This window comes from Leptinotarsa decemlineata, unplaced genomic scaffold, assembly GCF_025532065.1.
Source record: "Leptinotarsa decemlineata unplaced genomic scaffold, Ldec_3_MD MMD2_tig00004307_RagTag_RagTag, whole genome shotgun sequence".
Lineage (NCBI taxonomy): Eukaryota > Metazoa > Arthropoda > Insecta > Coleoptera > Chrysomelidae > Leptinotarsa > Leptinotarsa decemlineata.
This window is the reverse complement of record NW_027412606.1, coordinates 3,568,292-3,586,690: the sequence shown is the minus strand read 5'-3', so window position 1 is coordinate 3,586,690 and position 18,399 is coordinate 3,568,292. Positions and strand designations below refer to the sequence as shown.

General features: G+C 33.9%; 1 protein-coding gene across 2 annotated transcripts; it reads left to right on the top strand.

The window, feature by feature from the left end:
* Positions 1–3,894: 3,894 nt before the first annotated feature.
* Positions 3,895–16,701, top strand: LOC111509864 (uncharacterized). Of its 2 annotated transcripts, none has more exons than XM_074178779.1 (5): positions 3,895–4,213; positions 8,849–9,036; positions 10,124–10,244; positions 12,855–15,751; positions 16,453–16,701. In XM_074178779.1, exons 1-4 carry the CDS (start codon positions 3,949–3,951, stop codon positions 13,385–13,387), a joined length of 1,107 nt encoding a protein of 368 aa, XP_074034880.1. In that variant the 5' UTR covers positions 3,895–3,948; the 3' UTR covers positions 13,388–15,751; positions 16,453–16,701. The 2 variants fall into 2 exon arrangements, with proteins under 2 accessions (XP_074034880.1, XP_074034881.1); XM_074178780.1 differs by having other exon boundaries at positions 16,334–16,701.
* The last annotated feature ends 1,698 nt before the right edge of the window (positions 16,702–18,399 follow it).

Sequence of the window (18,399 nt, the reverse complement as noted above, 5' to 3'; positions counted from 1 at the left end):
AACACATTTTGACGCCGAATCACCTGGTTACCAATAAACAGTATTGTTTACATCGCACGAGTTTTATTTAAAGTCACAATTCAAGTTTTTGCTGGTGTTTAATGTCCTGCATAATGAAGAACAATAGCTTCCATTGAATTGTTACCAAAAAAATCGGCTCAGCAGTACGACATCGCATAATCTAATTTTCTCAGCTGGTGTAGACTTAAAAACGTCGAAGGAAATTTCAGCGAAACCGTCTTCTTAGCCTATCTAGAAGAGGAATCAGTAATATGAAACTCAATTTCGTGAAGCAAGTTTTCAATGATAAAGTCGAGTGCGCTGTTAAAAATGGTGTTAATACAAGAAAATATTTCAAAGAAATATCATTCTTAAAGCGGAAAAATGAAAGTTATAGGCCCAAAAAATCAAAAACTCTTACGTTTGAACAAGTCCAGAGGTTCATGAATGAGGCATCAGCTGAAAAATATTTGATGATAAAAGTTGCTACTGTTTTCAAAAGATATGGAGCCTGCAGGCGTGAAGAGCTGTGCCATTTATTAATATTCAATTCAATCCAATTCAATTCATTCAATTCAATTCAGGTAATTGGAAATACATTTTTACATTTTGCTCAATATTTTTTTACATTTTGTTCAATATGATTTCTCCATTCAGTTAAGCAACTTGATGCCTGTCTTCTTAAAGTTATCTTTTGAAGGATCATATTCCTATTCTAACAATATATCGTGGAGCAGAGATAAGATTAGTTGTACATAGAGTGTGTCCGATTTACTTGTTTTATACACATCTTAGGCTTTCATAATGAAGACATTAAATTAATAGATAAATAGTTGCTTGTTAAAATTCCAAATACAAAAATGAAAATAGGTCGTTCCTTTTGCATTGTTGGGAAAAAACATCGACTATTTTAATAAATACGCTGCATTACGCCCTTCTGTTATCAACCATCAACGTTTTTTTCTGAAATACTCAAATCATAAATGTAGTGCCAACCCAATTGGTATAAACACGTTTGGGAAAATGCTCTTTACCATTGAGTTTTCGAACCTCCCGGAACTAAAGAAATATAAAGTTCACTGTTTCAGAGGGTCTTCTGCTTATTTGCTAGCAGAATCGGGAGCAAATATAACGGATATTAAGAAGCACGGAGGATGGAAGTCTACAACAGTAGCTGAGGGTCATATCGATAAATATATTACCATTGTATATATAGTCTATATACAAAGATATTACTTATGAAAAGGCTATTGCTGAAAGAATAATCCCAACAGCTAGCTCCAGCGTTACAGTATCTTCCTCTTCACTTCAAGAAATTGAATTATTATGTTTTATTTATTGTTAGTTGGTTGAAAATACATTCAACACTGTATTAAAAATATTTTTAACACGCTACTTTGTAAACATCATCTTTCAATACTCTTGACAACCATTAAAAATGTCACTTTTAATGACAGTTGTACAAAAAATCATTTTTGTACAAAAATAAAACCTTACTTTTAACGCTCATATCATAAATAGCTATTTCATCGTCCTTTTTGTTTGAGTTTTGTTTGAAAAATATAAAAACTGTAGTGGAAAACACAGGTGTTTGCCCTTTCTACAAAAGGCCAGCAGCGGCTCATCAGAGGAAGCAACGGAGGCTTAGCCTCCCCATAAAACTTGAGGCTATTTATCGCAATAAATTGAAAGATATTGACAAATAATTATGATTATTTTTTTCTAAAAATGCTTGGGTATCATCACTTCACCATTATTTTTTAATATAAATACATAATATGCCCGAAAAAACACTATCACTCACTACGTAGTACGTACCACACTGTATCCTAGATCAACAAACCTCAAACGCAGAGCCCATAAACGAATAACGAATAAAAAATCAACCAGAAATATTAAATGCCATACGTTGCAAGGGAGCCAAGCCTCCGACCGTTTTGAAAAACACAAGTTCCGCGAGACCGATCCAACCAGCGACATACATCCCGATTTGTAATTTCAGCTGCAGAAATTGTAGCGTTAGAGGAGGCTAGCCTCCAGTTGGTCTCCGTTAGTGTACGACTGCGTTCGTTTTTTACTGACGGACCGGGGCTGAAAAATATTTCGGTAAATCGTTTTAGTGTTTCTTGATAACATTTGTTATTTGTATATAAAACAGGCAGTATTGTATTATAGCAGTGCTTTTTGGTAATATTTTTAATGTTTTTTTAAAGTGCTTTCTTTCAATTTCATGGTGTTTTCAGGTTTTCACTTTCCGGTAAGTTTTTTTTCCATTTATTATGGATATATTGGACGAAATTAAAATATCTGACGAATTAGTCGATTGTTTGCTGACAAATAATTTAATGTCTTCGTCTATGATAATAAATTTTACATTACTAAAACTCTGGGAAGGACTCAACCAAATTTGATTTCAATTAAAGCGTCGGATAATCGACAAAATCGAGAATTTAATATTATTTGGTACGATAAATGCGATTAGTTAACCGGTTCCATTAAACGAGAAAAATTTTTTTGTTGGCCCTGTGTTTTATTTTCCGTACAAACGGAATACGAAACATGGTCTAAAATAGGATACTCCGATTTAAAAAATTTACCTCGTTCTACAGAAAGACATTTTAAATCTAAGGAGCATATATTTTCCTCTTGTAAATTAAAATTGTCTAGCAAACAAAATATAGCAACAGCTATATCGTTTCGTTTGAGAATGAATGTTATATTTACTTTTAGTTTCTTTTTATATTTTTTTCCTTCCTATCCAAAATTACAAAATACACCTTTCAAATCACCTTTTAAAATGCGGGACCCTCGCAGACTATATTGAACTTGAATGACCGCCAATTAAAAGTAGTTTGCGGTTGCCTTGTGAATTCACTTAAACAAACCAGATTTAACCTTCCTTCCTACCCCATTTTTCCTTTCCTTTCCTGCAAGACACGACTCTCACCTCCCCATTGGTTCTTGCTGGACAATAAAATTTACTTTTAGACCTGTTTTTATAAGCATAATTAAGTACTTGTGCTTATAAAATATTTGTAGCAATTTTTAACAAAACTGTCATATTAGAAGAGAAAAGTATTATTTATTGACTGAGAAGAGTTCATTAATATTGAATAACTCAAAGACAACCCTTTTTCTTTGTTTTTGTCTTTTTAATGGTCAGTTTTATGCGTATAATTTTCAGCAATACACGATTTTTGTTTGCATTTATGCAAATATTACGTATTCTGCTTTAAATAGGTGCGGTACCCCAAAAAATGTTTGCGCCTCCGTGCGGGCTTTTCTGTGTGTATATAGTCATTATGACTTTAGCCTCCCCTGTTCTCCAATGCACGAACCGTCACTGTATTCTACTGTGGTAGAGCACTTCGACCGTCGTTTCATCACCTCTGATGAATCCTACCACAGTAGCAGACGAAACGTCGGACAAAAAAAACCTGCAGAACACGGCTAACATCGGACAATTCGTTAGACACCTGCGGCGAAAGCTCACCCACCATGATTTGTAATATCGATCATATAGCCATTCTATTTATGTTCAAATCCTCATCACATATACGAGGCAATACTGTTGAGATTATGAGGGTAAAAATGTATTGAAAAAAACTGAGTCTTCTACTTCGGTTTTCTAGATTCATGCAGTAGACATCATCCAAATAAAAATGCTGCAGTGAACCCAACTATTGAGATCAGTTCTATTTCGTTAGCTTTCATTGATAAGTGACGTATATTTCATGGTTCAACAAAGAAACTTTTGTTCATCAAATACGTGTGAATCATCAATATGATCACTTGATATTTTCTGGGTAAGATAAGGATTGAATCAATTTTTTTCTATTTGGCAATAATCGATGAATTTATCTTATCTGGAGAAGTCATAGCCACTAATAATTGGAAATGCATTCAGCAGATTGTTATATTATGTTGGTAGCATAATGAGTGATCAACATGAATAATAAAAAAGTTAGTCGACAGTCGTTTATAGAAGAAGATATCGAAGTGAAACCTTCTACAGAACTAACACCTGACGAATATGAACATTTCCAGAAATCTGTAGAAAATATTGAAGTTCACACATTTGCAAGCGAATGGGAGTGCAGTGAACATGATGTTGAAGTGTTTTCGAAAACTTTACTGAAATGTGGTATGGAAATCAAACCAGAATATAAACATAACTTAGAAACGGATAACTGTAATGTCATCTTGGATAAAAGTAAGTATGTTTTATAGATATTGACACTGATATGGAAATATATAAAGGAAGCAGCAAATCAATTATGTGTCGTTACTTATAATTGAGCTGAACCTCTTCTCCGTAATTCAGATTATTATTATTACTTTACTTTAACACTGAAGCACTTCTCATTTATTTATATTAATGTCATTCAAAAAATATTGTGAGGCCTTGTAAAAGGAGAAAACTGATAACTAATATTCTGAAATTTGAGGGGCTACCAAATAGGATGCGCTTTCAGAGGAAAGAATTTATTTCGAAAAAATGTTAGAAAGTGTCTTGGGTCATATTAAACCAACCCCTCGACATGCAATCTCCAAATCTTGAAAAGGATTAGGGGCTATTCTTCGTTAAAAGGTCATTAGTATCTTTTTTCAGCGCTTATTGCTTCTTCTACGGAAAATAAAGGTTTTCTTTTCATCTTCAGGGCAAATGTAATGAATAATTCATATTTCATTCATCTCTCTACAATATTATACAATATTTCGACTATATGTAACTTTCACAACTTAGTTCATTCACTGCCTATCGATAATTTGATTTTATTGGAGGTCTGTTAAAAAAAATTAAATGAATTTTCATATTTCTCAAAAAATATTCATTCATTCAACTTTCTTAGCGATTCTGTTTTTATCTCCTCAATGGTCGCAAAACGCTGTCCTTTCATTGGTCTCTTCAATCTTGGAACCAGAAAAAAGTCGTAGGGGAGCAAATTTGGTGAATACGGTTGTTGAGGCGTGATTACGGTGTTGTTTTTGGACAAGAAATCACAAACAAATAATGAAGAGCGAGCAGGTGCATTATCGTGATGCAAATGCCATGAGTTTGGGTTCCATTTATCCATGATTCGTCAGCAGTTATGACACTACCAAACAAATATGGATCGCCATTGACGTCATTCAACAATTCCTGTGATTTTGGTACGAACTTTACTGCCACATGCTTCATGCCCAAAATTGCCGAAAAGATTCCGTGGCATGAGCTGACCGATATGCCGATATTCTCAGCAACTTCTCTAATAGTGATTCGATGATTCTACATAACAAGTTTCTTCACTTTCTCAAGATTTTCATCGGTTGTTATTGTGTTGGGTTTCCAAGGTGAACGTCTTCATTTACAGCTTCGCGACCTTCTATGAAAAGCTTGTACCACTTGTAAACATTTTTCTGACTCAGAGTAAAATTACCATATGCCACTGTCAACATCTCAAGTGTTCTTGAGCACCCGAAGACGATGGTGGATACTAACAATCGAAACGTCGTGAAGTGACTTGGCTTGGAATCTATTAATTTTCATTTGTTGTCAATAATTTTAAATTTCAAATTCGTGTTGACATTTCAATTTTTGATTGTTGATTGTATTTTATTTCATTGTTATTTCAGTTTTCTTTGCTTAGTATTCTTCAGCGGCGGCTCGTCAGAGGAAGCAACGGAGGCTTAGCCTTCCCATAAAATTTGATGCTATTCATCGCAATAAATTAAAAGATATTGACAATCAATTATGATAATTTTTTTCTAAAAATGTTTGGGTATCATTACTTTACCATTAATTGTTAATATAAATACATATGCCCGAAAAAACACTATCACTCACTACGTAATACGTACCACACTGTATCCTGCATCAAAAAACCTCAAACGCACCGCCCATAAACGAATAACGAATAAACCATCAACCCGAAATATTAAATGCCATACGTTGCAAGGGAGCCAACCTCCGACCGTTATAAAAAAACACAAGCTCCACGAGACCGATCCAATCAGTGACATACATCCCGATTTGTAATTTCAGTTGCAGAAATTGTAGCGTTAGAGGAGGCTAGCCTCCAGTTGGTCTACGTTAGTGTACGACTGCGTTCGTTTTCTACTGACGGACCGGGGCTGAAAAATATTTCGGTAAATCGTTTTAGTGTTTCTTGATAACATTTGTTATTTGTGTATAAAACAGACAGTATTGTATTATAGCAGTGCTTTTTTGTAATATTTTTAATGTGTTTTTAAAGTGGTTTCTTTCAATTTCATGGTGTTTTCAGGTTTTCACTTTCCGGTAAGTTTTTTTTTCCATTTATTATGGATATATCGGACGATATTAAAATATCTGACGATATAGTCGATTGGTTGCACAATTTTTGTTTGCATTTATGCAACTATTACGTATTTTGCCTTAAATAGGTGCGGTACCCCAAACAATTTTCGCGCCTCCGGCGGGCTTTTCTGTGTGTATATAGTCTTTATCACTTTAGCCTCCACTGTTCTCCAATGCACGAGCCGTCACTGGTATTCTTTTGATTTTTTATGAATTCTTTTTGGAATTTCAAATCAATTCATATCATCTTAAATATTACTAGAGTTTTTTCCCAACACCAAATCGTTATTTTCAACACCTCGACACGTGTTTCGATCACTAAGCGATCATCTTCAAGAGGAAGATTAAACTCACAGTGCATCATAAGTTCATATTATATTAGACAATGGAAGTCCGAACTAATGAAATATTTTTTATATCACTAATCGAATGTACGTTGCCCTCAAAATTTTAATATCCACCTCATTTTTTGAATAGGCCTCGAATGTACGCTAAAATAATATTGATGACTTGAATCTGGATAAGCATGTTAGCTGGAAATACATTACTGAACTTGTGAACGAATTAAGGGTGACGGGGTACGTGGCATATAGAAAGAAGGAACTAACCAAATGAAATATGTAGTACTGACTGATTATCAAACAGAATCATTCACAAAGTTTAGCAATTGATTGTAAACAGCATACTCAAGTACTTTCTCAATGGGCGACAACGTATTAATATGCCTAAATTCCTCAGCTCTGGCAGTTTTATTTACCTTAGGAATTGGAACAATAGTACTAATTTTTAGCAGATCTGGAAAACTCTATTTTTCAATGAGAAACCCTATATATACCTGCACACAGCACACTTGATGTTTTGCTAGAGTCATCTTTGAAATACAGAGCTTCTAGGTTTTTTCGTGAAAACTTTGAAACACACACTTTGATCAAGTAGGTTTTTGACGATACGGCGATAAAACAGAATGCAATTCTTCACTGGTATCTGTCATATTTTGATTCAAGTAGCAAAGACGCTCTTCAGTTCGTGGTTTTTCTCCAATTTTCAAACATTTTCGCAATGAAGTACGAGAATGATGGAAAATAGTATACGATAGTCTGTTCCATACAAACCGGGAAAAGCAATTTGTAACACGAGAGGTTTCCAAAGAATAGACAACCTTTTAGAGACATTTTCGCAAGATCGCGACACAACCTAATTGATGGCGGTCAATTCGAAAAGAAAAGACCAAAATTAAATGGAATTGGAAAAAATAGTCGTTAGGTTAGGAGGATTTTGAACTCGGACCAGGAGATTTTGAACGCCGCATGGCTTTTTGCTAGTGGTTCCTGGAAGGTTGTAACCAAGTGCGTGATTTTTCGTTAAATTTTATTTGGACAAACGAAGCCAAGTTACTTCACGACGTTTCGATTGCTAGTATCCACAATCGTCTTCGGGTGATAACTGGACCTATTCGATCGACCAAGTGTCTTCATTTCGTTCAGGTTGGAGCCTGGCTCCCTTACCCTTTCAACTGATGTTTGTCAGAGGGACAAATGGGTCATAACTGATGGTAAGATGGCGACATGAATGTTCTCAGAACATCAGTGCCGCCCTTCACGGTGTACCCCTACCTTTCTGGGGTGAGATGGATTAAAATATTCATGTTCATTTTTTGACGGAGGACATACGGGCCTCATTCGACAGAAGGTCGGGGCCTTCTGGAAGGGTCGTCTGCAGCATAATCCATAGCTTCCATAACTAACGGTGGACCTATTCCTCTGAGATCTGACTTTTTATAGGTCATTCGAGTGCTTTCACCTATCCCCTCTTTCCACTCTCCGCTTCATCAGTTTTGGCGGGAGCTGACCGTTTGGCGGGAGTTGGTCGTGTTCCGCTTGATTAGAGGTTTTCATATGTTGCGTATCTCTACGCTAGCTTGGCTGAATGCGTTGTTGGACAACATATATGCGGCTTCTTTGAATTTTCTCCTAAACCAGTGTTCACCATTGTGGATGATTTCAGCTTGAGCCCACTCGATGTTACGTTGATGAGTGCAAACATGCTCTGCTATTCCTGATTTATGTCATATTAGACAATGGAAGTCCGAACTGATGAAATGCAGTTTGATAGCTACTACTGAACAATTTATTTTGGTTTTATCGCCGCGTCGACCAAACCCTACTTGACCTCTAGGAAAACATCAAGTGTTCTACATTTTTGGAAAGGTAATTTTGAGCGGTTTCAAAATATGCAGTTTTTTTGATAAAAAAAAAATCAGTAACTATTGATATCCCATATGAAGAAACAGATTTTTCACATCATTGAATTCTACTTAAAAAAGTGCTTCGGAAATGTTTTCGAAGAAACAAGAAATTTCTGGCATGAAAAAAGTTACAGCAATATTTCGAAAATGCACATTTTCGACAAACATAGGTATTGTAACTCAGAAACGATGACAGATATCTATATGCGGTTTTCACCATTAAGCTTCTCGTAAAATTTGATCCATAAGCCATCAGTTTTCATCTATCTACTTTTCTTTTTCAGTTTGTGAACAATCGGACACCCGAAGTGGATTAGTTATTCTATTTTCTGGCTATTGTATGAAGGACGGATGTCTAGAAATGTTTGATGGAAAGCAAAAAAGAACAGTGGCTATTCAAGAGATCTGGAAAAAATTCAATTCCCATAATTGCAAATCGCTGAAAAATAAACCAAAAATTTTCATTTTTGAGGTAAGGAATTCAACAATTCCATTATTACTGAAATGAAATGAGAATACAATTAGAAAAACAATCAGTTCAATCTTGCTCTACATCTATTAAAAGTCACTGTTAATTCCCTTCATTTTTGCGCAAGCACCGCTCTCAGAGAACCTTCAGGATGTTGAAACAGTGCTTGAGTATATGTAACAGTTTTACTATAATATTGATTTTTTGTAGCTCCGATTTTTTTCTGATGTTCCAATTTTATTATTACTAATTACCAATATCGACAACAAAATTTTTTGTTCAAAACGTTCTGATTTACATTTTTTAGCATTATTTTATTTTTTATTTATTTGTTTATTGATTATCCGTTTGACATATAAGTATGTATAGGATTTGTCCAGCAATGAAGTACACATGAAAACGCAGTGTCCGTATCAATATAAAAACACTATAAAATTACTACATAATATAAAAACAATACAAAAGAAAACTATTTTATGATATAAAAAATTCGTCTAGGTTATAAAAACAACTATCAATTAAATACTTCGGATAAATTCATTAATTTTATTGAGCTCCTTAATGTCTTCTGGAAACTTATTAAAGAAATTTGGGCCCATCACATAAGGTGAATTAGAAGTAACCTTATATTCACAATACTGTATGTGGAAGTTATATTTTTGACGAGTATTCCTACTATGTATGATTTCATTGGTGATAAATTTATGTTTGTTTTTAAAGACAAAAATTGACAATTCGAATATATACATGCTGACAAGAGTTAAAATATTGAATTGTCTAAATAAACTTCTGCAAAAGCTCCTTTTTGAGGCTTTGGCCATTATTCTCAAAATATACCTACTTCTGCGCAACGAATACATTTGATATCGAAGTCGAGTTACCCCACATACAAATGCCATGTCTCAGTCTGGAAGCTACTTGAGCATGGTATAGTGTCAAAAGTTGTTGATCTGTCAAGATATCAGCTAATGAGTTATTTTTACTTGTTAAATTCGAACAGTGTTGTTTCCATGTCAAATATGCATCAATGGTAGTTCCCAAAAAATTTTTGTCTCTTCTTTTCCCAGAATTGACATGTTCTTTATCGCAGGTATCAGCATTCACATTAAAAGATCAGATGGATGGAAAAGGTAGACTACAAGCAACCTATGAACTAACGTACGACACACCTGCAGAAGCTGATTTGTTAATTATATACCACAAAACAGAGGGTAAGTGTTTTTTTTTCTAATACGGGTGAAACAACGCTCAGTTATTCAAATATTATACCTTAATATTTTATGAAAAATGAGAAATTGAACTTTCAATGTCTTTGAAATGATAACTTCTCATGAGTGGTTTTTACATATTACTTTGAATAGGTACGTTTGTAGAGTTTGAGGTTAGTTGACGGTATATATTATTTATTCATATCATAAACTGAAATGAATTTTCCCATTATTATTCAATGTGTAATAAATGTACGAATGAATTAATAAATCAAATAATCGAATGAATAACAGTGAGAAATAATTTTAAAAAACAAGGTATTATAGTTCAAGTAAACCATATAGTTCAAGCTACTGTCCAACAGCTCCCCTTTAATAATATAGTTAGGAAGGAGCTAACTAATTATTCAATAATCATTTCTGATTATATAATAATCACAATAACTACATAATATAATAAATATATATATATATATATATATATATATATATATATATATATATATATATATATATATAATCACAATAACTACATAATATATAATAAATGTATATAATAATATATATAATAAATATTTCCTTTATATAGGTGAGTGGGAAAATAGGATTCAAATAACAGGGTGATAATTGAAAATACTTCTGAATACTTCTTACTCACATATGTATACAATCGATCGCTTAAAAAACACTTCACTAACTTTCTTCGAAAGCTTTTGATAATTCCTCTTCCATATTCTCTATTTCACTATCACTGTCTTCATTTAAATCAACAATGAATTTAATTCCACCATTAATATTGAATTGTCTAATCTCCATATGGTCTTTTCCAAATAAAATTATTTTTTAATCCTTTTCTGCCAGTCTTCATTAATATTAGATACTCCTTCCTTGATAAGCTCTATTACCTTCTTATCAAATTTTGGAAAATTATTTTTACACCTGATGCTTTGTTTCAATTTTCCTCAAATCAACTCGATGGGCTTGAAAACACAAGAATAGGGGGGAGTCTCAGTATGGTGTGTCCATACTTTTCAGCAATACTCTCAAGGGCATACACCTTTGCAAATGTTTTTGTCTGTAAAACTCCAAGTAGTTGGTTTTTGGTATAGTAATCTTCAAAATATAAATTGGTATTCATTAAAATACTTTATATTTCACCTTTCCTCGAATTTTTATTCGGTACTTTAATGAGCTGTTGCGAATGATAGAAAGCGTTGTCAAGAACTATTACACTATTTGCATCCAAATTTGGGACCAAACCATTCCTTGAAACCATTCAAACCATTTTTCAAACCATTCCTTGAAAATATTAGCTTCCATGTTCTTATGATAGTCAACATTGCAGTCCTCAAGTTTTTTTCCACCTCATTTCAAAGAATTCGGAATCCATCCTTTCCTTTCTCCGCAATGTGGAGAAAGTAATAGATACATTGCGGAGATACTTTCTCCGCAATGCACAATGATAAGTCGTGATCCTTTATTTGCAGGCATGTTAGGCGTACACATTCTCGAACCATCAGTCCACCTTTTCGTAACTCTCGTGAGTGTCATACCAAGATTCGTTCCAAGAGAAAATTTGCCGTTGTTCTTGTCTATATTTAGTTATTTGTTCTAAGTATTTATTACGCCATTACACTATTCTTCTGCTTTCCCTAACTGCTTGACGTTTGTTTATTATTTTAAATCTAAATCCTAGTTTCTTATTCAATTCAGAAGAGTTTTGTCATAGCAGCTCACGTTATGGTTATGGTCGGAAGTATTCAATTTCTTGATTTCAGTTGTAGGAATCTCATTGCTTTTGTTATAGTCGTATATTGTTTTTTTCAATGATTTTTTCAGAATAACATCTAAAGGTTTTGGTAATCCTGTATCACATTGCATCTTGCGTACATAACGTTTGTTTTTGACTAGTTTACGTAGAGTTGAGGAAAGAATTTCGGTCAAATTCGATGTTGCTTGTAATAGTTTGTTTCCCTCGAAACCAAACTTGAGATGTAGATTCTTATACACATTGAAACATACTCTCTGTGTTTCAATATTCAAATGCATTCGAATAGTTTTCACTAGTATCTCTTTTTCGCATTGTTCACCATCGCTATTGGAATCACTACACTGATGGAAAAGTCCGCGTTTTTATCACGCTCGCTATCACTATTAGTACCCGTCCAAGAACGCCACATTTTGAACAGATAACACAAATGTCAAGTAATTATAACTGCACCAATATCGAATTTCAACCTCAAATCGCAATCAGTTTCTGAACTGAACATTGATGACACGACGGCGATAACCATCTCCGCATTCCTTGATTTCTATTCGTCACCGTAACATGATTCAAATTCAATTTTATGACTCTTCAGGCAATCATTAAACTTGATTAGTGTTAAAATTATCCAATACGAACCGCATATTCTACAGTCCACGTGAACTAGTTCGCAGCGGGTTCATTTCCCTGTATTGGTTTTTTTGGCCTTTGAGAGTACCGCCAACTTTAAGTGTACACAATATCGTTTACCTCGACTGTACTTTCTCCCTTCCTTTGGAATATTCCGACTTTTTTTCGTATTCAGTTGATGCTCTGTCAAGATGTTGTGAATATTTTTTTCATTCCAGATTCCAATGACGAATTTGTACAGTTGCTTTGCGAAATGATTGAACAATACGGAGAAACCGAAGATATTATGAGTCTTGTAACTTGCTTAACATTGGAGAATCCACGTCCAATTCTTATATCAACTCTCACTCGTAGATTTTACTTCACTGCCAGTGATGTGAGGGGTCTCCACTCAGTCATTCACAAAAATCAAAAAGACCTAGCAGCACAAGTGAAAGATGTCAAAGAAATTATTTGTGGGAAGTACCCGGAAAAAAAAGAAAAACGAAAATTCTTAAGTTTCAGTTTTGGTAAGAAAAGTAAAGATAAGCATGAGCAATCGCCTTCAGAAACGAAAGAAGACGTACTCCAACCCAAACCATCAGCAAGAAAGACTGTATCCGGCGTACCAAGTAGGCAAGTAGCTACTGCATCGAGACGTCCGAGTACTTCTTTTAGACCAAGAACACTTTCTCAAACAGAGTCTGAAAGTGGAAGAAGCTCGAAGAAAGGGTCCGAACGGGACAAATTAATACCGTGGAAACCATGTTAGTTATGCCCATACGTTAATCTTTTGAGTAATACCGTTTTTATTACCAAACTGTACACAAGAAATTAATTATTTTACAGTAATGAAAATAAATAAGTAATATAGAAAGTTGACTGAAACTTAATATTATCCAAATCACTAATATAAAAGCATACAACACCCGTTTCTATATATAACAATCGAAGTTCTAACATCCAATATCTGGAATTTATAAAAGAGTCAGCCTACCTATAGTCCAGCAGCCAGTGAGAAATTAACATGACCAAGTTCCTCTCAAGCGGCAATGGTTGAAACACATCATAGAATAGTACCATAAAGCTACGGCTCGGTGGGGTAGATGCTCGGTGGTAGCCTCCCACGCATGTAAAAAATATATTCAACGATTTCCTCTTAACTGAAAATTCGGTAAATTGTAACTTACCCAATACCTCGAAGAAAAAATAATCAGCTGACTATAACATGGTGGATTTTATGTCAGCTGGTCGCTGAAACATGAAAAAAACTGTATGCTGTCAACAATGGAAAATAATCATGAAATAATTCAAATCAATTTAAGCGAATACATGATTTTCCAACCTCAACTTCAATATTCTAAAACAAAAACACTCAGTATTCTGATCTTTTAATATTCCAAGTTCATAGACATCAAAATTGATACGATCACAGAATATAGAAATATATCATAGTTGCAATGTCAGCGTATAAATCTTCATAAATATTGAGGGAGGTGAAGACGATCATCAACAGACAGTATTGAGAAATTCATTCAGTATCTATTGATCTTCAGAAAAGGTTCCAGCATCGCAGCACATCTCCTTTTCTTCGATCCTGCTGGGTGGTAGTATAATGTAAGTTTTTGGTGACTCATTGTATTTTCGATTAACATTTTAGTGTAAGTTTATTCCTGAAGTATTTTCCCCGTTTCGTTACAATAAAAATGTAATTAAGATTTTAAATGAGTTCTTTCATTATTTGGATGAATGATGAATGGGTGAAATAGCGAATAAAATCCTCTCATTATTAAGCCAAGCGAGTACTGTCAACAATACTATCAACGATTTTATCTCACCTATAAATTTACTTCAAGATAGCTTCTATGTATCTATTTGTTAGCTGCCTGGGTGACGGCGAAAAGACCGTCAGCTAAAATAGGCGGGAGCATGTATCTCCTATTTATATGCATCAGCTGACAAGGTTTCCGTTTTCTATGCTATATGCTAGCAGGTATAGGTGCGTGTTGCAGTATTTAAAAATAATGGAAAATATTTGAGATACGTCATTTCCTCCTAAATGAAGATTTGTAAGTTGAATGTAAATATAATGCTGTAATTTAAAAAAAATCACCTATCAGTAAGTCGAGGAAAGTTTGTCAGAATATTTGGATATCTGTCCATAATCTTGACTTAGTTTATGCGGTGTCACAAAATTGATGTGTTTTTTCCAATAAAATACAAAACTTGGAGAAAATGCATGTTTCATGGTAGCAGCAATACTTTGTGATCACTAATTAGTCAGCATCAAAAAAACACTTTTTGACACTAAATCATCACTCCCTTCAAAGTATATAGATGTTCATAGGACAATAATTCCTGATTTATAACGCTAATCCTCTTTACACAGACTTTGATGCCGCTTTTAGAAGCATCGGTTGTTAGAAATAATGCCGTAAAAATGGGGTCTACACTTATTACATCCTGAAAAGCAGAATTTCTAACAATTGATTTTAGTGAAGCCAACGTTAATCCCTGTGTGAATACATTTTCACCGGACATTATTAAACCAGTTTGATAACTTCGATTTTTATAAAAACGGATGGTATAGACTTAATCAAAATGAAGGTTATCAAAATTATTAAATGGAACTGCTTTGTCATGCAGCTATTTAGTTGACAGACATTCGAACGGGCAGCTCTTCCTACGTCATTTATATGGTATTTCATGAACCTAATTGCACCTTCAAATGAAGTTCATAGCCGCACCCAGCCAATTTCATCAAAGATCATTCCACCTGTTGACAGGGTATTTTACGAAACTTTGGTCAAGATCTAACACTATGTCACTGACATAAGGAGCACGGCTCGCTCTATCGAGCGACAACTCGAATTCAGCCTAGGTGTTCTGTGTTCTTCCACGTTCTACGGCAAAACAATCAAAAATATATATTCATCGTTTATGCTTTTAAAGTTGTGTGTTGGAACACGAAAAACCAAACAAATTCGGATTTTAATAGAAATAGAATGAATGATTTTTAATTCTTAGAAATGGCTTCACAAAGGATTGAAAATTTGACGAGTTTGAGACCTCACCAAGCTGAGCTCCAACAATTGGGCGAATTAGCTGGAGTTTTCATGGATGGAAGTGTTTTCAGGTATTCAAGCAATATCTTGCAAAAAGTACATAGCCATTGTGATTGAAGTGAAAGACCGTTCTCAATTTTTTTCAAATACAATTGAACAAGATTTAGACTTTTTTATACATCTTGCAGTTAACCTAAATTGGATATGAGTGAATATTTGGAAATTATCAATGAATGCATTCACTGATCATGTCAAGTCAGATTACTGTTTGAATCACAGTAACAATTATTTAAAAATTATAAACATGGACTTTATGTCAACAAATTGGATCTCCCTGAAATTGGATTGTAACTATTTCTGTCATCAAGACAGTAAAGACATATTTTAAATCCTCTTTTCGAAAAAGAAGAAACAATATCATGCACCAATCATAACTTGTTCTCCAACATTTGTTACAATTAAAAACTCATGATGGGTACATCATAAGTTTTTAATTGTAGTGAATGCAAGAACTGAGGGATCGATTTCCACCACTAATATGGTGGAAGAAATTGTAATGAAAAAAATGTGAGTAGTTATCAGTGACATGGAAATTATTTTTTTTGCAATTCAAAAGTTTACTAAAATTTAAATTGAAAGGGGTATATTTTTAGGAGAGATTAATTTCTGAGAAGAAAAGGTTTTGGCTTTCTACTTCCCCATCTATAGTTATACAAGCAAATGTGGGAACCTTTCAAATAATTCAAGAGCAAATTTTCCAAAATTTTTTCAGGCTTCTCATTGAACTTCTAAATATGGGAATAGATCCTGATACCATTTTCAATCTGCTGAAAGATATCAAGAGATCAAGAAATATAAAGTCAAGATCATCTGTAGTACCATCCCAGAAGTCCATAAGAAGTAAAGTTAATATTCGGCAAGAGTGATACACAAGTTTGTGCCTGTTAATATTAGCGAAGACAAACAACTTATAAATCTAGTGATATTAAAATCTGAGTAATTAAGAAAAATTGTGGTAGAAGGTGATTTTTTCATTCAAATGAAGTTGAATGGTTGTTATTATGAGTGAACATCTGTTATTTTGTTTCAATTTAGCTCTTCCCTTTGCATTTCAGTGTTGAATGTTAGAGTGAGGGTTTTGCACGGTTAATTTTGTTCTTACTTTCCATCATTTATAATTTCCCCCAACCAATCTCTCATAACTCATCCATTCAACTATATCAAGGAAAAAGCAGCCGTGATAAAATCCGTTTCGAAAAATATGGCAGTTTTATATTTTAGGTTGAATCCTATGCTGCCATCAAAATATCTGGCCTCAAACTGTACTACAAGTCAACTTACACCCATACATACTGAAAGTCTGAGAAAGAATAGTTATGTGTTGAGGGAAGTATGAAATTTCATTCTCCAAACAGTGTAGAATCAAACAATGTAATATTCTCAAGACCAAATACTCAGTTTGGCTGGTATAGTCGATATTTGAATTCAAAACAAGTACTTTTCCCATTTACCAGAAATGCAACACCCTTTTTGATGCTCTATTCATCAACCAAGTTGGTGTCTTCATCAACTGAAGGTGCCACCGTGCTTGGTGAAACGCATGTAGTCTCTAATTCTTCTACTACGTTGAAACAGACGTGAACACTAGCGTTCTCTATTATCACAATTGGAAATGGTATTCTGCTTTTTTATTTAAGCTGTAACTGTTTACATCGATCAGTGTAAAAAACAAATTAAGTTTCTTGGGAGCTGAAGATGATTGTCGACTGGTCTAATTTCTAAAACTCTTCTAAGATGGTTTTATTGAGAATTTTAGCCGTATCTTTGTCATCACCTTTACCAAATATAATTAAAATATTGGTAAATATTCCAATAATGGCTTTCTATCAGTTATATTCTCAGTGGAGAGCAATTTGGCCTGTAAAAAGAATCAGTAATTCAAGATTGTCTTCAGATGGCACAAGATACAATATTATAAAACCTGCCCAGACCCTAATGAGATCAGGTCATATCTCTTAAAAGTTGGAAACACTTTGTAAAATGTATACGTAAAAGTTAATGAACGAAATGGCAGGTGTTCTCCAAGGATCAATTCTGGGTCCCTATCGACTTGAAATGTGTGACATCCAACAGTTTAGATGTTTTATTCAACCTCACTCTACTTGCAAACAATATGATGCCATTTTAACATGTTGAACACAAAAGTTAGTACTAATATAATGAAAGTCAAGCCAAAGGCTAACACTAGATACAAATGTCTCCTTTTTGAATATGAACCGTCTACAGTACTCAAGAAGAATCCAGTATGTGAAGGAAAAATCAACAAGTTGCTCTCAAACACAATTTTTTGGATGAAGAAAAGAGATTTGAAATTTTCTATGTGTTTTACCACTTTTATTTGTAACTAACGTCACTGCAGTTTCGTCCTATGAGGCCATTTCCAAACTATACATTAAACTAACAATGGTTTATTACATTAGCCCTTATATAACATAAAACATAAGATATATAACATAGAAAGTTTCAATTTTCTTTTCTTCATTATGATTTCCTACCACATAATAACGGCTACATCCATCAATATCATTTTCTGTTTTTCATACTTTTAATGTGTAAATCATTGTCATATATTCTGTTCTAACAAACAGGAAGAATTTTCAAAATGGTTCTAAGGTTTTTTTCTGTCGCTGAAAATAATACACATTCTGGAGAAGGAAGC